This window comes from Perca flavescens, chromosome 22 (assembly GCF_004354835.1).
Source record: "Perca flavescens isolate YP-PL-M2 chromosome 22, PFLA_1.0, whole genome shotgun sequence".
NCBI lineage: Eukaryota > Metazoa > Chordata > Actinopteri > Perciformes > Percidae > Perca > Perca flavescens.
This window is the reverse complement of record NC_041352.1, coordinates 11,043,860-11,065,288: the sequence shown is the minus strand read 5'-3', so window position 1 is coordinate 11,065,288 and position 21,429 is coordinate 11,043,860. Positions and strand designations below refer to the sequence as shown.

The window sequence follows — 21,429 nt, the reverse complement described above, 5'->3', positions numbered from 1 at the left end:
GGCTTACTGTAGGCCAAATGATTTTGTAGTTTAGGCTTTGGTCATGGTTTTTGCTTACTTTTGTATAAAAAGTATCTGTGGTTGAGCCCAACGGTCCCTTAGATTTTGAACACTAGATAGCATTTTTTTTTCTTATAAATTATTTTTGAATTTCCCATGAGATGGAACTGGTTACACACACAAGCCCATTGCTCTCCAGAATTCAGCGCCAAGTAATGAAGACCAATCTATGTCTCTATTATCTCAACTGGCCAGTGGCCAAGAAAATGAGAGAGAGCAAGAGAGTGGTGGCTCAACAGAACGCACTGAGGCTGTGTGTAAAATAAATGATCTCAGAAACACACTACATGAGAAATGTAACCGCAATAATTTGCCGCAATCATTTTGATAATGCTAATCACTTCATTTGAACCTAATCCGCCTTATTAGCCATACAATTGGCTAGCCCTAAGTTTACAGTAAAGTGATGCCTTAGATATTCAAATAAAATGACTCATAAACTGACACTTAATGCTGGTTTTCCCCATGTAAGTTTTCATGAATCAGATGTAGAGTACCATAAAGGGTTTTTATTTTGTTTTCAGTATTGCTTGAAACCACAAAAGCAGAAACAAAACCATTTGTCAAACCATCACAATGTAGATATTATCTACTACTTTTATTTTACAGAAGTATAATACAAAAAAAATAGACTATGAAATCTTGTTTTAATTTCTGATAGGGCACTGTACTTGCTTTTGAATCTCAATTTGAATACTAAAGCATTATCATGCAGATAAATACAGAGAGAGAGAGAGAGAGAGAGAGAGAGAGAGAGAGAGAGAGAGAGAGAGAGAGAGAGAGAGGTCAGTGCCATCTAATCGGATTAAGCGACTATAGGTAACAGGCTGCTGTCCCTCTCCGCCCTACATGGGACGGTCGTGTGTGCCGCAAAGTTAGGCTCCGCTGTAGCTCCACTTTTTTTTTTTTTTTGCAAAAGGATTGTAAACTCAACGTGGTTTCGTTTTGGCGGCGCGAGAAAGTAGGCTATTTCACTTCATGAGACGTGTAGGGCTCGAACGGGCATAATGTCAGCTCTCCGAAAATGACTGATGGATAAACGCTCGCGCAATATGCTTAACTATAATATCGTACCAGAGTTTTTATAATTTAGACTCCCGTATAGGTGATGTAAGTGACTTTTTAAGGTGAGTCAGTTTGATTCCGCTTTTCTGGAGAGACGGACAGTCCCATGCAAGCGACCCGCGTGCCAGGCTGCACTCTAGCCCGAGGACAGTGCCCTAGGCTGGGGGGTTAGATGGTGCTGATCACGGACGACAGGGATGGAGGAGGCGCTTCGTCGGTCCGGGTCAAGCAGCTCCAGCAGCAGCAGAAAGTCGGGGGGAACATCACCCAAGTTCACCCGACCATAGTCGAGGAGTCCAACGATGACGACTACCTAGGCTCGTGCGAGGAGGACGATGAAGAGGACGATGGAGGGGAGGCAGACGATGATGAATTCGAAGAAGTTGACTTTGAGGACTTGGAGGAATGTCGGAGCATCGTGTCGGACGACTCCTTCTACCCGCCGGATGATGTGTTCGCAGACTCGGAGCGCACCCCGTCACCGGAAAGCCCCAAACCGCTGTCTTTTTTCCAGGCGTGCTGCACCAACAACTCTACTATCGTCCGGCTAATGATGCGGCATGGAGTGAAGAAGGAGGAGGTCAATGAGAAGGACAGGAATAACAGGGTATGAATAGGCTAACTTCACACAAGTAGCATGGCGAATGTTAGGCAAACATTTACCTTCCGCTTTGACACCAGTGAAAACTTGAGCTTGTAAGCTATCACAAACAGACTATTAATGGATAAGGCTTTGTTGAAGTTTTTTTTAATTCAGTTTAATTAAGTTGTAAATTGGCTCCAATTACCTACATAGTAGGCTACTTAGCTAGATATTAGGCCTAGCCTATACCTACATAGTATTTTGATGACATAATTTATGGACAAGCTATATTTTTTTTTAGCACTGGCTAAAAATATTTAGCCAGTGCCCCTGAGCAAGACCACCTGGTCTTGCTAAATATTTTTTTTGTGTGGGCTATTATTAGTAAGCTAGTAACGTTATCTATTCTGGCTCAACGGATGCACATTGTTGGGATAAAGCCTGAAATAATCTCTCCTGGGGCTCGCTGCCCAGGACGGTTGTCATTGTTTAAAGGTCCCATGACATGGTGCTCTTTGGATGCTTTTACCTTAGTGGTCCTCTAATACTATCTGAAGTCTCTTTCCGTCAAATTCAGCCTTGGTGCAGAATTACAGCCACTAGAGTCCCACTATGAGCTTTCCTTAGTATGTGCCATTTCTGTGTCTGTATTGAGGAGGAGAGAGGGGGGGCAAGGTGGAGGGTGGGGTGTGGCCTTGACCAACTGCTACTTTGCTCGTTTGAAAGCCATGATGTCTCTTTCTCATGGGTGGGCCAAATTCTCTGGGTGGGCAAAGCAGAGAAAGGGGAGGTAATGACCTCCTAATGACCTCATAAGGAGAAGATTCCAGATCAGCCCATCTGAGCTTTCATTTTCTCAAAGGCAGAGCAGGATACCCAGGGCTCGGTTTACATCTATCGCTATTTCTAGCCACTGGGGGACCATAGGCAGGCTGGGGGAACGCATATTAATGTTAAAAAACCTCATAAAGTGAAATTTTCATGCCATGGAACCTTTAAAGAAATACAGACTCCTCAGCACTGAAGCCTATCTATAGGCTCCAGTGCTGAGGAGTCTGGCAATGCAAGACTGATATATCCATGGCTAGTACCAAACTAGCCTTCCTATCACTCAGTGCAACAAGTTCAGTTAAAGAGCCTTAGAGTCATTAGGTATTGACCTGGTATTGACACAATTACCTAAGCCCTAGGTTGCTTCAGTGTCTTTGGCCTACTTACCTATATTTCCCGGCCCATGCTGGCCGGCCTCACTGAAAACACAAGTTATTTTACAAATATCTCATTAAATCTGTAACTTAATTTCAACAATGAATTAATAATCATATTCATAATCAATTAAATAACAATCAAAAATGTCTATGATGTTCATTGAAAAGGAGATGTGGGTTGAATAGAGAGTTTCAGTTGGTTTGAAAGTGCTTCATTTTAAATCTTCTGCATGTTTATATTATTTCATTTTATTATAAGCTTATTTCTGTAATAACTTCACACTTCTATACTTTATAATTTGTCATACCAAACTGTTTTCTGACAGGTCTGTGTATGTTGGCAGACTTCAGTTTTGCAAGAGCGAGCAACCTCCAGCTCTACAAAACAAACAAGTCTCTCACGGTTAGCAGAACACACAATCCCCTGTGTGTGTTTGTGTGTATGTGTGTGCGTCTGTGCGTGCGTGTGTGCATGGGCTCATGCAGGCACATGAGTCTGACTACATTTTCTTATTCGAGATTTGGATTCAGTTTGTGGGAGTCTGTAGGTAAACACATTATCTACCAATGAGATGATTGCATTAGTGTCTCGCTAATGAACAAAGATGCATTTTAAAGCCATAAATTCCACAATAGGGAAGTAGCAGTGGCAGTTCCTGTTGGTTGAGTTATGGACTTTTACCAACATCAAACACTGATACAACTTTAGTCGGTTGACTTTAACTACATAATTACATAAACAAATGAATGTGTGTGTTTTAAAAAAAAAAAAAAATTCATCATAAGAGTAAATGCTTATTGGAAAGTTATTGGAAATCCTTCCTGCAGTGCAATCAAATGATGTGTCCCTTTACGCCTTATGTATCGCTTCACTCCTGCCAAAGAACTACAGCCCAGGGCAAAGAGATAAATCCATAATGATGGAACGCCAGACTAGTTTTTCTTTCGAGACATTTTGCTGAGCGTAATTGAATTAGCTGGCAATGGGCACTGTATGCTGAAGATGAATCGCATGCCTTCTATCTTGTATTCAACTCAACTTCATTGATATTGTCCCCGAGAGGCAATTGTGATGCAGCAAGGCATACATGTAAGACAATCAGACACACAGCACAACAAAAGACAACAAAAGGAAATTTACATGTATTGTTGGGACTTACAACAGTACATTTTTGTTAATTTTTTACAATTTCATGCATAAACGAGTTGACAAAGCCCTTTTTCTCATTACTAGCACATCGTTTTATACCATCACATATGGAAGATAACTGTAGTTTTCTCCTGTAGAGTTCCAGTAGAGAAATTTGGAGTGCAATTGTAGTTGCTGAGGGAGAAAGTGTGTTTTATTAATTTACTTTCTCCAGTGAAAATTCCCCAGCTGGTCTGTGTGATTTCATACTACTGATCTTACATTACAAATCTGTGTCTCTAACATTGAGGCTACCCCCATCTCTCTTTGCCTTTCTACTATTTCACCATCATCTCTCACTAATTCTCCTTCCTTATTTATGTAGGCTTATGTAATAACCAATGAGGCCATGGGAAGGAAGAGTAGAAATGACATCATTGGAATGTAAAGATATCTCTTCTCTTCTGTATGACATGCAAGACAGAGGGGATTCAAAACAACATGCTTGGATATAGTGTTTGTTTGTTTGTTTGTGTGTGTGTGTGTGTGTGTGTGTATGGCAGGATGTGTGCTAGTGCATTCACCATTTGCTTTGCTATGCCCTGTGACCTCGAGGATGTGCACATACTCAGACACAATACAGGTTAGGCAACACCTCCATTGGAAACACATGCTGATATGTATCTGGTAAGATTATTAGTGCATACGTGTGTGCATGTGTGTGTGTGTGTGTGTGTGTGTGTGTGTGTGTTCTGACACATCCTGACACAGATGTAAACATCCTAATATAGCAGACCGCCTGACAATGTGGTTTGCAAGACAAAGAAGGGTATGACATCCCAGCCTCGGATTTGACCAAATACAGCATACACTATTTCCCCTTTCCCTCATCAGCAGTTTAAAGGGTAATATATTGGAGAACTAAAATGGCTCTGAAGATACAGGAAGGAGTGTACATTTGCCTGGTTCAGCCTAATATTTGACACACATATAATAAATTGTTGCCTCTGTTTTCTGTGGTCTCCTTCAACAGAGAGGTCAGAGGTTAATGTCAGCTACAGAATTGCAGCCCAGAAGCTGCTAGGGATTCTGTGTTTTGCATAAAGGTACTTCAGCGAGGTGGATGGCTACCAACAAAGGAGATTAACCCTGCGCCTGAGGTTAATTGTAGTCTGAGTAGTACATTCAGTACCTGCTGCACAATCAAACAAGTTCATTTTTAAAGGATGTGGATAACATAAGATGTGTGTGTTTTGATATATTAAGGCAATCTCTCAATCTCTTGTCTCAATCCAGCCTTTGAAAAGCAATACAATCGTACCCTCCACTGCCAAGCGCACATGTTGAAACTTGATTAACTGTTAAACATGGACAGAACTTCAAATAATGAAGTTAACATATTTCAGAGAAATCCCAGTTGGCAAAAACTTCAGATTTCCCAATGTTCTAAACGCTCCGCTTTCAACGTTTTTTCCTACTCTTGGCTCGGTGTCACGTAACACCAAGCCGGGTTTCTATGATTAGTCCAGGCAGGCCATCACAATTTTTTTAGGCTACTGCTGTGTTTACATAGGACTAGTCTATATCCACGACCTTCCACTTCCGGGATTGCCCCGTTGCCGCTGGAAATTCCCTCTTTTTGGACGAATTTTCATTACTTAAACTTAAACTTTGTGTTGGAATTTTAAACACTGGTCGATTTATGAGGATTATGGTTAACTTCTCTTCCGATCTCTGCAGGGTAAATCGAGACAGCTAGCTAGACTATCTGTCGAACCAGAGTTTTCTGTTGCACGACTAAAACAACTTTTGAACGTACAAGTTCCCCCAGAACAAGTTCCTTTCCGAGGCTATTTTGCAGCGGCACCGGGGCTCCATGCGGCACTTAGCGCCGCCCATGGCTAATGTGATTGGCTTAAAGACATTCCAATAAACCACAGCACGTTTCTCTCCCAACCCCGAATGCTGTGTGGACTAGCCAGACCCTCCTCAGCAGCACTGTGGAGGAAGGTCTGGCAAAACGAGACTAACATAGGACTAGCTACATGCTAAGTCAGGGAAAGCTGTAATTTTGGCTACCATTGTTCTTAATTTCTTTTTAATTTTGGGTCACATACTGCTGAAACGTATCTGGTTGGGATTTCTGACCTACCCATTATGTGGGTCAGAAGTGCCTGTATTTAATTCTCCTTGTATATGATTACGGCTCAGTAATTGTATATGCTGTCAGTGTCAGAATCCTGACAGTAAATTCTCAGGGTTGTGACTGGGATAGCGGATATGTTGGATAAGATTTCAACCATTTATTGACATTGTGTTGTAAAAGGTAAAAGATGAATACAAGTCAGTAAACATCAGGGTTATCTCTTCTGAATGTTAACATAGCAATGTTTTCAGGTACCTCTCTTTCCCCTTGCTGTGAATTGGATAGTTGGAAAGTTGTTATGCTTGCATAAAAACTCAATAAATACGCACGCACGCACGCACATGCGCGCGCACACACACACACACACACACAAAATTCAATCAATCAACTTAAATGAGGCCACCCTGCCTGGCTGTCACCTCTCTCTAACTTGGCACTGGAGATGGTAGCAAGCCTGATGCTGCTAGCAAATACAGATGAGTGGAAAAATCAAAGCGAAATCAGTCAAATACATCTGCTTTGATACAGCCATGTGAACACTGCAGAAAGAAACACAGTTAACAGGGAGGCTATTGACAGAAACATGGCCCAGTACGTCTGTGTCAGTGCTTCTGGTTTATGTGATTGAGGGCGGTCTAGAGGGTATTTGCCCGTGTGTGTGTGTGTGTGTGTGTGTGTGTGTGTGTGCATGTCTTCGAACACAAAGATGTACTGTAAAAAGCCAAACTTTATAGATTTTGATAGATAGATATGATAGATTTTGCTTTGGCCAGTACTTATTTGGAAGTTTAAAAAATGACAGTGTGGGTAGGCCTGTATTTTGAAAACAAGAAGGTAGTTAGATTGGTTTATTGAAGAAGTCACAGGCTCTTGGTTGCTTTAGCATGAAGGGGCTAATACTAGACATTATGGGGAGATTAAACAGGTTTCTACTTGGCTAGAATGCTATCCTAGTAATTTTATATGAAATGCTGCTACACTTTTTTGTAGATGGAATTTAACAGCAGTATCAGAATGATAAACATCACAGGACATAAAGAGGCAGTTCACTGGACTAATAAGGATTAGGACATAGCTAATATCTGATTAGTTCCAACTATTTTGATTATCAGTTACAAACTACTTACTGTGTCCGTGAATTTAATTATTCTAGATCTTCTTTCATTTCAGTGCCAGCTGAAGTCAATCAATTCAACCATTTTATCTGAAGATGCTATGGTACTGTACTAATGCACACATGTACTTTGGTCTGCTTTACGTGATTTGATTAAGATGGAATTTATAACTTAGTTAAACATTGGCTGGGAAACCTGTATTTATTGCATGTTTATATGGAACTTTAAGGGTTACACTGGGTATTGTGTCATCCTCGTTGGAGCCAATTAAAGCATTCTCACATTAATTGTAGATGCACAGTTAAGTCTGTCTCCCTCTCCGTCTGTCTGTGTCACTGACTGATACGGCTAAGCCTTTCTATTCCTGGCTCTGGATGTTCCCCAGATTACTTTGTAAGTGTGTGTGTTTGTGTGTGTGTGTGTGTGTGTGTCTTTGTTTGTGTGTCTATGCATGTGTGTCTATATGGGCTAATAATAAATTGACCAGATTATTTGTGTGTGTGTGTGTGTGTGTGTGTGTGTGTGTGTGTGTGTGTGTGTGTGTGTGTGTGTGTGTGTGTGTGTGTGTGTGTGTGTGTGTGTGTGTGTGTGTGTGTGTGTGTGTGTGTGTGGCATTTTGGCTTCAAACGTAACATATACTACTTTATACTTTACAAGCTATTATGAAAGAAAAGGTCAAGAAGGGAAGTTTTGGTCTGTATTGACTTTAGGGGTAACCCCCCTCATTTTATGAGGGCGGTTACAATCCAGTGTAAGGGAACAGAGGAGATTACAGTCAGGGAGGGCATACTGTATGTCTATGTCCATCAGCATAAGGTAATGAAAGCTTTAAATTTGCCGTAGTGTGCATCTTCATTTGACCTACATACAAAATAATCCTCCCAAAACACTTAAAGTGAGGATTTGAATCTCTGTTGTGCTCAAAGTCTCACTTTACATTTTACAATATCCCTATCTCACACACGTGCACTGCACACATCCATCTCTGGAATTACCTCTCCTGATTGTTTTAGGGTTGTTGAGCCACCTGGTAGTGTTGTTATTTGTATCCCTTTAGCCTTAGAGTTAGTCATTGAGTGCTTAATAGTGTAGCACATGATTGCCCTTTTCTCAGTTCAGTGTGTGTTTCTGCAATTGTATGCTGTTTGTGCATTTCGCTGGTGCTCTTCTCTCTCAGATTCTATAGTCACCAACATTGCCAGCAGCCACCGGTAAAGTGAATCAGAAGAACCCGATAGATGTAAGAAATATTCCAAATAGGGATGTGTTGAATAGAAAACTAGAGCCTGGGAGAAAAAGGGTAAAAACAGAAGTTAAATGCTTGTGTGTGTGTGTGTGTGTGTGTGTTTGTGAGTGTGTGAGAAAGGTTCACAGAGAAAATAGGACATTGCCAGACAACTAAGATTGCTCCAGACATGCTGCAGGGCATGCTGCTAAAGTAAAACACAGCAAGGCTGGAGGCTCGCCAAGAATGTGTGTGTATGTTAGAGAATGAGAAAGAGACATAGACAGCATGTGTGTGTCTAACCACAAAGAGCAATCTGAATCTGAGCCCTGAAGTGAACTTTTTCCAGACAATCCACCAGTTACTCCGCAGGACCTCTCTCTACGTTTTTACCCTTAAAACTCTCAGGGCTGTTTCAGCCAAGTTTAGTTTATCTTACTGTGTGAAAAAAAACCATCTACTGTACATGTACTACAAATGCTGCAAGGACTAAATTATGTTGATACTGTTTATGATGTAGCATGATGCTGACAGTCTTGATACTGGTTAATTAAGGATAATTGAAACATTCTGCAACCTGATAAACAGATTGATGTAAGCATTTTGCATGAGTTTTTTTTTTTTTATATTTTGACTTTGATGATTGGCACTATTGTTTAGAATTCAGTATGTGGAGAAGCACATATAACAATCATTTTGCACACCTTGTCAGTAAATTGTGTGTGTGTGTGTGTGTGTGTGTGTGTGTGTGTGTGTGTGTGTGTGTGTGTGTGTGTGTGTGTGTGTGTGTGTGTGTAATAGGTAGCTATGGACGAGGTTGGCACCAACTTTATATGTTTTTTCTATAAAAGTTCAGGCACTCTCTGTACCAATCTTCAGTCATTATTCTATTTGTTCATTTTAGCGAGAGCAAACTTTTGATCACATCCATACCACAGTTTGAAAGAATAATTTACTGGAGTAACACGGTGTGCTCGGGAACCAAGACAAAAAACCTATCGTGCCAAGAGGTGCAACCCATCAAGTAGATTTAATGAGTGCTCTCACGAAGAGAACATCATGTCACAGAAGCAGGCTTATGAATCGAGGATTGTCAAACGTGGAACCTATTGTAACCTAAATACTATAATACTTAATTCTTGCCAGCAAAGTTGAAACAAATTTCTTAAGTCTGATTTTTATGATGCAGGTCTGATTCACATGGCATTAAATATGCAAGATAAAGATGTCTAATGTACAAAGAGGTTAATACTGCATGGTGTCTTTATACATAGTCGTGCAACAGATTTGACAGATAGTCTAGCTAGCTGTCTGGATTTACCCTGCAGAGATCTGAGGAGCAGTTAACCATAGTCCTCATAAATCAACCAGAGTTTAAAATTCCAACACAAAGACAGTGGAAGGTAACGGACATCCGGGCGAAAAGAGCGTGATCCGGCGGAATTTCCGACAGCACTGGTGCAATCCTGGAAGTGGATCATCGTGCATATAGACTATTATTACAGCAGCCGGGAGATGATAGATATTGCTTCTGTTTTCATCACCTTGTATGTGCTGGGTTACTTTACAGACACAGGACATGTACTTTCATTATCTTTGCATGCAGGGTTGTCCCAGTCATCTAATATTTACACCATTTTAAGCAAAGTGGGTTAAATCTCAAGCATTGCATTCACTTGAAAAGCCTTTACATTTGAAAATGAAAGAGGTGTAAGTGAATTGGGGATTTATTTTGTTTCTGAAAATACAAGGCATAAATGAAAAAGCATACACTATGTTTTGATTTCTCTCAGCAGGCACCTGTAGCAGAATATTTAGATATATTGTGTTCGTGCAGCTGATGCATGCGCTGTCTGCGTGTGTTTTGACACAGAGAATGTCTGACTGGTTGACCTTTTCCAGCACACCTGCCTTTAATAAAGCACTAATTAAAGTCCCTGTAGGGTCTGCTAGCTTAGCAATCAATAGGTCGTTATGAACAACACACTGTTTGTTTGTTTGAATTTTTCCGATAGCTGCTGCTTCACAAGTTACGCCTGTCAGCCTGAGTTGAAATACAATAATACCGTCATTTTTATTGAACAACGCATAGAATCCCCTGTTCTGTCAGTTGCCTAGAAACCATTTCACGACTTGAACCAATTGAACATGGAGAATATTGTGTATTTTACTTACTCACATTGAAAACAAACTCACGAGTCCCATTCGATAGACTAAAATTGTTCCCTTTGAAGGACTTACATGCAGTACGTGGAAGCTTTATGCCTTTGATAGAACAAAACATTAAAGACACCTTTGACGACACAAAAAAAGACAGTATTATTGCTAAAGAGGAATGACATAGACTGTTAAAAGACAAAAGTCAGACCTACTGTAATGCATGTTAAAAACAAAATAGATGGGGCTAACATCAGATATCAAGTGACAAATATACAAGTTGTTGTCTCCTACAGGTGTCTAAATAGAGTTTTCAAGAGCTAAGCCATTTACCTAAGTCACATTCCTTGTCATAATATTTTTCCCATCATTTACATATATTGAATAATTTTTGAATTTTGGCTTCCGGTAGGGAGCAGTTATCCACCCATCTGTGAAAGACATGTCTCTCTAACAGAAATATTTCATGTATGTACTGTATACACGGTGTATATGATATGTCAACTGAGAACTCTGTGTTCCCCCCCCTCCCCACCTCTTCTCCTCTGGTGGTAAACTTGTTTGTCTTGGCTGATGAAGTGTGCACCTTCCGGAAAGTACCCAACTTTTACAGTAGTTTTCCAGGACTCACTTAAAAAAGGGTTCCTATTCTGGCATGAACACACATACACACTAAAGTACACAACAACATCAGACGGGGAGACCAGCTTATTTTTCCACTGGGTTCAAGACGTTTAATTTCTCAATGAAAAGACAACAGATGTCACATTTATTCCAAAATATTATAGTTTCAAAAGATGTCTCCTGGTCTTGTGGGTTTCATGTCAGCACTTTACTGCAGTTTTGCTCATTCTCGTTTGGCAAGTTTGTTTTTCCTGACAGTTTTTGCTGATTCTAAAATTAAGCCTCTCTCCCTTTCCCTCATCTTTTACCTACTCTCTTGTCACTTTTTGTCTCAGACCGGGCTGTTGGTTGCATGTTACCAAGGTTTCGTGGACGTCGTCATAGCGCTGTCTCAGTGTCCGTATTTGGATGTCAACTGGCAGGACAGCGAGGGAAACACAGCTCTCATCACTGCTGCTCAAGCAGGTAACACACACAGACGTGGACACAGCAGCATATCAGACGCTGGCTTAGATACACACAGGCGGTGACAGGCTGGTTCACAGCACTGTTGAACACATGCACACACAGACACAAACATACACACACAGGCAGTTTGGCACTAATGCTGACACAGAGAAACACACAGACAAGCATAAAAATAAACACAAGTCTGCCCCACTTGCTGTACTTAAGCTTTTTGAAACAGAAGTGACGAGTGTGTTGTGTGAAAGCGAATAAGGACCAGCCGTAGGGATGTGGAACTCGCCTGTCCAAATTATGATGGACAAGTGTGAAATAGACTTTTAGCCGCTATTATCCAAGCCAACGTGTGATTACAGACTGTGATGAGTGTGTTGTGACCTACAGTAACTACTGTGCTAACCCTAACCCTTTGTACCTCAAGGCCACATAACTATCACCAACCATCTGCTGAACTATTACTCTGGGTTGGACATCGAGAGGAGAAACTGCCACGGCTTCACCGCTCTGATGAAAGCTGCCATGCAGGGCAGAGTGGAATGTGTGCGCTCGCTCATGATGGCAGGTGAGGAAAATGTGTCTTAGTACTTACACTTAATGTACTCTATAGCAATCAGAAAGGAGGACATGGGTAGATTTCATACACGGACACAAATATGTCACTTTTATGTCTGGATTTAACATATTACCTGGATTTTTGGGGCAGATTTGACTGATTACAACCACAAATGATGTAGTTTATTCTGCCATTACTCTGCCATCAAGGCAGCTCAGAAAAATATGAGCAGAATTTCAGTAAAATTGGGCGACAGATGGATCATTTCAATAAGTTTCGGCAGTGATCCAGGTTTTAATTATTGGATGATTATTCTCTTTTTAGCCATAACTGTAATTATTAATGGAGAAATTTGACACCAAATCATCAAGACGGGGGGTTCAAGTCAGGATTTCATTTTAACTTTATTGATAGAAATGACACCTTTAGATACATTTTTCAACATGTTCATTTTGGCCATTTAATAATTCTATTTCATTTCTTTTTGTTTGCTCTCCTCTTTACTTCCGTTTCCACTTTTTTTATCTTTTAACCCATATCTATTTTTATCCACCTACTGCTATATCTTTTCTTGGAATATTCTTTGTTGTGTCAAAACTAGGAGCTGCCCTGAATTCCAAGGACTTTGGGCGCCACTTTACTGCCATGGAATGGGCCTTCTTTACGGGCCGTTATGAAACTGCCTGGGTGATGACGTGCCTGATAGAACAGCCCTGCCCGCGCCAGTACTGTGATACATACAGGTATATGAGCTATTGCCCATGACAGACAGGCATACAGAGAAATAATGTGATCCATCTACGAGTTTACCAATATCTGAAAGGGTACACAATATAAAATACTACAGATGCATCAAGCAACACAAAAACAGTAACCAAAGTAGCCTTGAGAGGGTCTATGACTTACTTTTTAATGGTGAAAAGTAAACCCAACAGTGCCTCTGTGCAGTGGATTTATATACGATTTGATCTCCCAGTCTAGAGTGGCCTCCACTGGCATCACTGGTGGCCAAAGCCCAGGAGCCCCGTGGCTGTCTGAAGCGCCTGTCGGACACTGTGCGGAACGCCTTCAACATAGCGAATGTCACCAACCCTGAGCCTGAAGGTGTTATCGATCACATGGTTTCTATAACAACTGCCTTGAGGAGCCCTTTCATTGCCGTGGCATGCCATACAGTGAGTAATTAAGCTCAAGATCATGTTTACTCTTCATTACCCACTTATTCATTAATCAGTATTAAACAGTATCCCACGAGATCCAAGAACACATTAACCCCAACCCACACGTCTCACACGTGCTCCCTCACACCAACAAGCATTTTTGCAAATGTAAGCTGAGATCAGGTGAAAAGCAGGTTGCTCCTCTTTGTGATAACAGAAAGGTTTATTTAAAGTTGCTCTCCTCTGCATTATTCCTGGTGGGGTCTTTACATACTCAGCATAGTTAAATATATAAGGGCTTATTCCTTTTTTAACTCCGGATGGAGGCAAACGTTTTTGTACCATGTTGAAACCACCTTCCACAGACTCGATATTTTACTGTTTGTGTTTTTGTATCAGTGTGTAAATTACTTCTGTTTCATGCTTATCAAGTAGTAGAATAAAGTAGTTCTAGCACTGCTGTTTCATAGAGCCGATGTGCAAATAAACTGATGATAATAGTGTGGTAATGATGCTATTAAAAGGATAAATCAGGCGCTAATTTATCTTTTATTTTATCAGCCAATTCTCTGCTTTTTCATGGGATTTGCTCATAATAATTAAAGGATATAATTAACGGCAGCCTTATCTGATAAGCAGGTTATTTATGCAAGATTACCAGTATTGCAATACTGCAAACAAAAGGAGATTGAGCAGTGCTTTTTAAAAAAAAAAAAAAAAAAAGCAATGCTACTTATACTGATATTATAACACCAATCTGGGACCGTTGATTTGGTTTCAGGTGTGTCCTGACAGTCCCCCATGTGTGGGCAAACGGCGCTATGCAGTTCCTGAGGTAATCCGCCAGCAGCGCGCCAAGGAGCTCCGCTCTATTAACCCTGGCAGGGTGGAGACCCACCTCAAACTCTTCCAGAACTCCCGGGTCACACTAGTGGCCAAGAACTCAGCAGACCGCCGGGCCAGCCTTCAGGTCCAGGGCCTGAGCACGGTGGCTCATGCCGAAGCCCTGGAGCTGCGGAGAACCAGCCTGCTGCCCATGCACATGGTGATGAGGAGGAGCAGCGTCAGGCCTGGGTTCAGCATCCCCAAAGTGAGGGTGTCCAAGGCCCCTATGCCCACTTATGAACCAGAAAAGATCCGGAGGAAGAGCAGTGCCAAGGATGGAAGCGGACACCTGCTGCAAATACCAAAGTGGCGGTACAAGGAGCTAAAAGAAGAAAGGAGGAAAGCCGAGGAGGCAGAGAGGAGGAGGCTGGAGGCTGTAACCAAGAGACACCTTGCTGCCGGGAAAAGGAAATAATATCATTGCCTCAGAAGATGCCATGCACACTACCCTAAAAAGAGACTAAATCTGGACTAGGGGTATCATTGACTAAGATTTTACAGAATCGTCTAGTCTTGCCTATCGTCAACTGGGGAGGGGGTTAATACATGGGGGGTTGACTACAGTGTTGAAATATTCAGCGAGTGATAAGGTTGTGTGTAAAGTTCCTTTTGTATGAAAACATGCAACAGATTAGGACACAGTCACAAAAAGAGTAGCTTCTTATTGCATAAGTGGTGCAGGGGTGGAGAAGATTAATTGAAAGTTGTTTACAGCGCGCGCTCAGATGTCACTCAAGCAGTCAGCTGGCCCCCGGTAACGAGAAGCGGAGCACACAGAGCTAAAGTCTGCTGTCATGCAGCGTGCACTCGATACTTCTTTTACTGTCCTCTTGTGATAATGTTTTTCTGCCACAAACGCAACCGTTTGCCTCGTCTCCATCAGGCATATAACGCAGCGGCTTGCTGGCCTGGTGCGCAGGATTTGGTGATCATTGGGGCGGACGGATCATGCCGTGGGCTGCGCACTGGACCACGGCTGTGCTCTGTATCAGGCGGTGGCGCCCAAATTACATGTTACTTTGGATCATCTTTTACTATCTCAAAGTGAGTAGACTTTCTTTTCCCAGACATTTTCGGTTAAAGGTTTAAATCCCTGCCGCCAAGATGCTCCTCCATCGGTCATGGGTCATGGAAAGTGAAACTTAAATCTGTTATGGGGCGGTTGGATTTATTCACGCACTTTAAAAAGATTTATTAAAAAAACTTTATTTACAGCATTGTATGTTGATAATTATATCATAATAATTAACTCATTGGGAGAAAAAAGGTAGTTCTATGTAAAATCTGACTGAATGAGCACCCCTATATAGCCAAAATGGCATGATCCTCATTTCATAACGCCTTTGCAAAGATTCGACTGTGAGATTGGCAGTTGAATCAGGCTTCTTTGAAGCATCGAATATTTGACTATTTGGGGTCGCCACTAATCTAGACAGACTATTAAATTGGACAGATTTGGTTTGAACGTTTTCTACAATATATACATTAATGTAAAAGCAGTGTTCCTAAAAGAGGACAGAAGAAAATGGCTGCCGGAGCTTGGACAGCATTATTGCGCAATGCTCAGTGTCCTTTATGATGTCAAACAGTGAATACCCAGGGGATTTGATACTTGAAATGTTTTTAGATAACTTATTTTTCATATTTATTGCTTTTTGATGGATGGCCTAGTCTATATTTTGTTACGTTTTGGGTGCTCAATACTGCAGTGTTTTGTAGTGTGTTGCACTGTATTGGAGCAGAAGACAATTATCATTACTAACACATATTCCCTCAGACTGTAACCGCATAAGACATTTGTTCATCTTTCTTCCTATAAAACGGTAAGCAGCTTCTTAAAGATGTTGTTGAATAATTTCTTTCAAATATTCAGTGGAGAATACTAATGGGTGTGTCATATTGACTCAGAAAGCTAAACCTAAGCTCATATGAAAACTAATGGCATTTGACAGCAATATTTTAGATGCTTTTTGTTACGCTTTATAATGACAAACCCATGAATGAGTTTTGCATATATATTTTATATTAGAGATTAGAGAAGAATGCTTTTTGATGACAAGCTTTATTTTTTATTCAATTTAGACTTTTTCAACTAATACTATTTATATATAAATAACCTATTTATATACAAACAACCATGTTTTTTAGTTCGAGACCAATACTGAAATGTGGAGCACTGTGATGTAACACTTAAATCTTACCTTGTGGGAATAAAGTTCAAACTTTTTCCAAATGTTTACATTGCAAATTCACATTCACTGCGAAGAATGCGACTCTAAGATTGAATTTGGTGTATACAGGGTACGGATGATGTGAACAAAATAAATATACTTTTTCTGACTGTGGATGTGATTGCGATAGTGAAATATTGATGTTTTATTGCGGTTAGAATTTCAAATGTCTCTCAGCCATGTTGTGTTGGAAAGTTAATATTGAATTTTTTTTTTCATAAAACATCTTAGCATTACGGGCATGTGTTTAACCTATTAACAATAGCAGAAGGGTGAGTCTCGGCCAATGTGACAGTACAAGTAGAATTGAAGTGATAATCCCTTACACATGGAGCCTTTGCTAAAACAGTCAACCCATTATAGAGCAAGAGGTCAGCTCCCTCTTTTAACATTAGTACAGTGAAAATAATGGGGCGAAAAATAACCGTGGGTTTAAAACACACTAAGACCGCCAGGAGAGCAGTGATATAACAGTGTCGGGATTTTTCAGAGCACAATTTCACGGTCCTAACTCCTTATGGCGATTGCAGCTTAAGTGCCATCCAAGAGTGTGTGTCTAATATACATGGTGATGAGTTGCTAAGGGGTTACAAGGGCACTGCACAGCAAAATCATTCCTTCAAATAAACTTCATTGACTTCAGAGTGGCAATGTGCTTATATACTGCCCAGAGGAAGTCATTTGAAAATGACAAAAGATGAGCAAACGGCAGTGATATCTGCACAACCGCTGTAAGTGGTTGCAGGATTAAAATATTTAACATCAACATAAGAACATGTTTCATATGAAAATGGCTTTTTTTGCTGGCAATGCAGTATCATGGCCAACGATGTCTAGTGGGTGCAGTTAGTTATGAGGCCTCCTAAGTTTGCTCACCATAGCCTCGCTTTGCCCGACCCTCCTCCAAAGCGTGCTGAAGGAGGGTCTGGCTAGTCCACACAAATTCGGGGATGGGAGGATGGGACGGGGTGCTCTGGTTTATTGGCATTTCTTTAAGCCAATCAGAATCGTCATGGGCGGTTCTAAACTCTGCAAAGAGCCGCTGCAAAATAGTCGTGCGAGAGAAAACTCAGATTGGACAGACGGTCTAGCTAGCTGTCTCAATTTACCATGCACAGATCTGATGAGCAGTTAACGATAGTCCTCATAAATCCACCAAATTTAAAATTCCAGCGGAAGGAAACGGAAAATACATGCCTCTGGCAGAATTTCCTGCAGCACCAGAGCAATCCCGGAAGTTGAATGCGAAGGATATAGACTAGCTCAGCATGAATAAAAACTACATTCATTTGCGATGGACTTCTCCGTTAGTGTTTTGTGAGTCCGTATGGAGCGTTTGGTTTGTAATGTTTCTGCAGGATTTCTGTGCACTGGTGAAAGGTTTCTCTGGAATACAGACTGACGTTGAGATTAGATACATCACATACTATTTAGGTCATGGTTGTAGCTCAAACAGCTGTTGGTTTAAGATTGTAACATGAGATTATGAAGCACTACAGGCTTAGTCAGCGATTCCACTCCCACATCCACTATAGAAATTCAGAAGTGGCCAAATTAACAAGGCATTATCCACTGATATGACAGCCATTATGTCATGCTGTGAACAGGCTGGGATTTAAACAGGATGACCTGATTTTAGATCAGCACTAAATACGTGCTTTTGTCAAATCTGTGAATTAGAGTGAGAATCCTTAGTTGGGGCCCTCTGCTGGTTGGTTTTTGGTACAACACAAGGATTTCTGCACGTTAGATAGAGTACAGTAACTGGCATGGACATGAAGTGTATTAATTCAATATATTTCTGAATAATCAGAGCAATAGTATCATTTCTGATAGAACTATTTATTGCATTGTTGTTACTTAGTTACATGATTTTTTATTAAAATATGGCACACCTTTATTTAAGAAATAATAAGCAATAACACCGTGAGGTTTCATTTTTTAGTTTAACACATAATATTGCATCTTGATAGGTTATATGTCACAGTTATTACATTGTCACTACAGGTAGGTGTCAAATCTTAAATATGAGATGTTAATAATTTGAAAATATATATTTTATATGCCATGAAATAAGCTATTAGTAACAAAAAAGCAATATCGGTGTGTGGCTGAATATATAGCACAGGAAGTTATTCTCCTTTTTGTCACGATTATGTTCTCCATATTTTCTCAGATTTAGCGAGAACTAAATGTAATCTATCTCAGTGCTCCAGGTATGAGAGCTATATAAATTGATTTTTTTTTGTATTCTGCGAAATGATACTGTGACGCAATCAAGGATAAAGTAATGAATTCCATTTCAGAAAAGCTGAAACGTATGAATAAATGAAAAGGTCTCACAATTAAATCAGCATTAGAATTATCTACAACATTTGAAGTGAAAAAGAAACTAAAAGTGAATTGCAAGTGGCGACACCCTCACTGATATAAAGTGAGGGAAACTTGGCAGAGAGCAGCTTTCTTACACACAGAAAAAAATTTCTAGGAGTTTTGAAAACACCAAACTTGAAAAAGAACTGTTTATACTTATACTTTCTGTTAGACATTTTCAGCAGTGACACTAGGAAATAGGTTAGATTTACATAAAATCCTGTCAATGCTGTTTGAGGGGTACCCCCCTCCCCTATGGCACAATGTGATGCTTGGAATATATATATAAAAAAAATAAAAATAAAAGGAAGTTTAAACAGCATGTAGTTTGGTTAAAAAAAAAAAGTCAGAATTCTGAGAAAAAAGTAAGAATCCTGAGATTAAAGTCAGAATTCTTTTAAAAAATAATAAAAACAGACTTTTAGACTTAAAAAAAGTCACAATTCTTTAAAAAAAAAAAAAGGTCACTGACTTTAATCTCAGAACTCAAATGCATTTTTCACGTGGCCCTAATCCTCTTCAGTATGTACTTGTAAGTTTTTGTTTTGTTTATTTTTTGTTGTTTTGTTTTTTGTGTTGTTCAAATTAAAACTATCCATTCATTTATTAATTTTAGCCCTGATGCATTATCAAAATGACCATGAGCACATCCTGATCCAGGTCCTGATCTAAATGACTGAAATACCTTTTCCTCCCACTGTTGCCTGTTGACCGAGTACACCACAGCATCGGTGAAAGGTTTTCAGGTGGCTGTGTCACAGAAATGACCAGTCTCAACAAGCTGAAGCCTGTTTTAATGTTTCTTAGGGTCACATGGCTAACAGCCGGTAGTGTATACCGAGGGCTAATAAAGTGGCTCTAAATGAGGACTTAGCGCTGAGGGTTAAGTGCTTCAACTGTAACTTTGACATGTTTTCACAGTGTTGGAAGAAAAACTAAAAAATATACGCTAACACTTTACTTGAAGGTATCTACATAAGAGTGACATGACACTGTCATGAACACATGAACCCTAACCATAACTTGTCATGACAAAAACCGAATCACACTTACTAAAAGAAGCGTTGTCATAAACGTTTATGACTTGTTTATAATGTTTATGACACCTTCATGACAGTGTCATGTCACCTTTATGTAGATACCTTCAAGTAAAGTGTAACCAAATGTACTCAGATAGAGGGCAGTTGTTTGTTACTGGGCACCAGTACCGACCACAGCAAATCACTGAGCTAGATGAGTGGCTCTACCAGCTTAAACAAAGCGGTCACTCTACTCGACTTCATAAAGGAGGACATGAGAAAAGGTAAACCTACATACTTATTTGATATCTACCACTTTGATTTACAAGTCAAAAGTTTACTAGCTGGACTAGAAATAACATGTTATCCTTAAGGAATAAATCTTGATCCAATTTACCTTCTTCGTCATTTGGAATTCATACTTGCACAACCAGAGATTCCGGAGCACTGTAGTATAATAAATCTTTAGCAGTGTCTCACTCTCATTATGTTCTCCCAGTCAGTCTAACACGGCATGGCAGGGGATGAGAGGTCTGGCACATTGAGAGTAACTATATAAAACCATGGAGAGTCAAGGAGATTGGGTATGCTTTAATGGGGTGTTGCAGCTTGCTGACAGAGGCTCGTACCAACTAAGCCTGCACTGGCTGGTTTATTGGGCGAACATAAACTGACAGAACACCTGGTTGCAGATGCTTGTGTAAAGATGGATTACATGCACTGACACCTGGTGCACTGTGTGTGTGTGTGTGTGTGTGTGTGTGTGTGTGTGTGTGTGTGTGTGTGTGTGTGTGTGTGTGTGTGTGTGTGTGTGTGCTGCTGGAAAGAAAAACAGAGGACAGCTCTTGGAGAGATGCTTCTGTTTCATTTCAAAACACCACCTGAGCCTTAATCCCTTGGTGCAGGGTGCTAATTCACCAAGCAATGCTCAAACACTCAACAGGACACAAACCGTCAAGTAGGACTTCTTTGAACTTATGAGTACAACATATTAGAACTGTGTAATTCAGCGCCTCGAGTACTGAGCTAAAAATATGTTTTGCATGACAAATGTTACAAATGAAAGTTTTTGTCCAGTCATCCTCTTTTAATTCAAATGCAGACAAGCTGAAAAAAAAAAAAAAAAACACATTAAGATATCTTTACTTACTATGACAACCAAACCTAATACCTAAGTCCACTCAATGGCTAAAGATTTGTACAATTTGAACAATTTACTCAAGAAAAAAAAAAAAATAAATGAGAAAAACAAATATAAAACTCTTTTTAAACGTAATTAAATTAACATAGGAAATCATTCCTTCTTGGCAAGATACATTTTTTTTTTTTTTTCTTTCCTGGAAACCTGAACATTAGTGTTGCAATAAATGACACTTGAGTGTAAGGGGATGGGTGATTTAAGGAAAAGGGTGGTGTGTGTGTGTGTGTGTG

General features: G+C 40.2%; 1 protein-coding gene across 1 annotated transcript; it reads left to right on the top strand.

Annotated features, from left to right (window-relative positions):
- Window positions 1-840: 840 nt before the first annotated feature.
- On the top strand, window positions 841-16,423 carry ankrd33ba (ankyrin repeat domain 33ba). The gene is made up of 6 exons (XM_028569539.1): window positions 841-1,732; window positions 11,648-11,777; window positions 12,199-12,339; window positions 12,932-13,073; window positions 13,307-13,505; window positions 14,272-16,423. Exons 1-6 carry the CDS (start codon window positions 1,298-1,300, stop codon window positions 14,788-14,790), a joined length of 1,566 nt encoding a protein of 521 aa, XP_028425340.1. The 5' UTR covers window positions 841-1,297; the 3' UTR covers window positions 14,791-16,423.
- The last annotated feature ends 5,006 nt before the right edge of the window (window positions 16,424-21,429 follow it).

Coding starts and splice junctions, on each gene's coding strand:
- ankrd33ba (XM_028569539.1), top strand. CDS start 1,298: ATGGTGCTGATCACGGACGACAGGGATGGAGGAGGCGCTTCGTCGGTC. Junction 1,733..11,647: donor AGAAGGACAGGAATAACAGG/GTATGAATAGGC, acceptor TTTTTGTCTCAG/ACCGGGCTGTTGGTTGCATG. Junction 12,340..12,931: donor GCGCTCGCTCATGATGGCAG/GTGAGGAAAATG, acceptor TGTCAAAACTAG/GAGCTGCCCTGAATTCCAAG.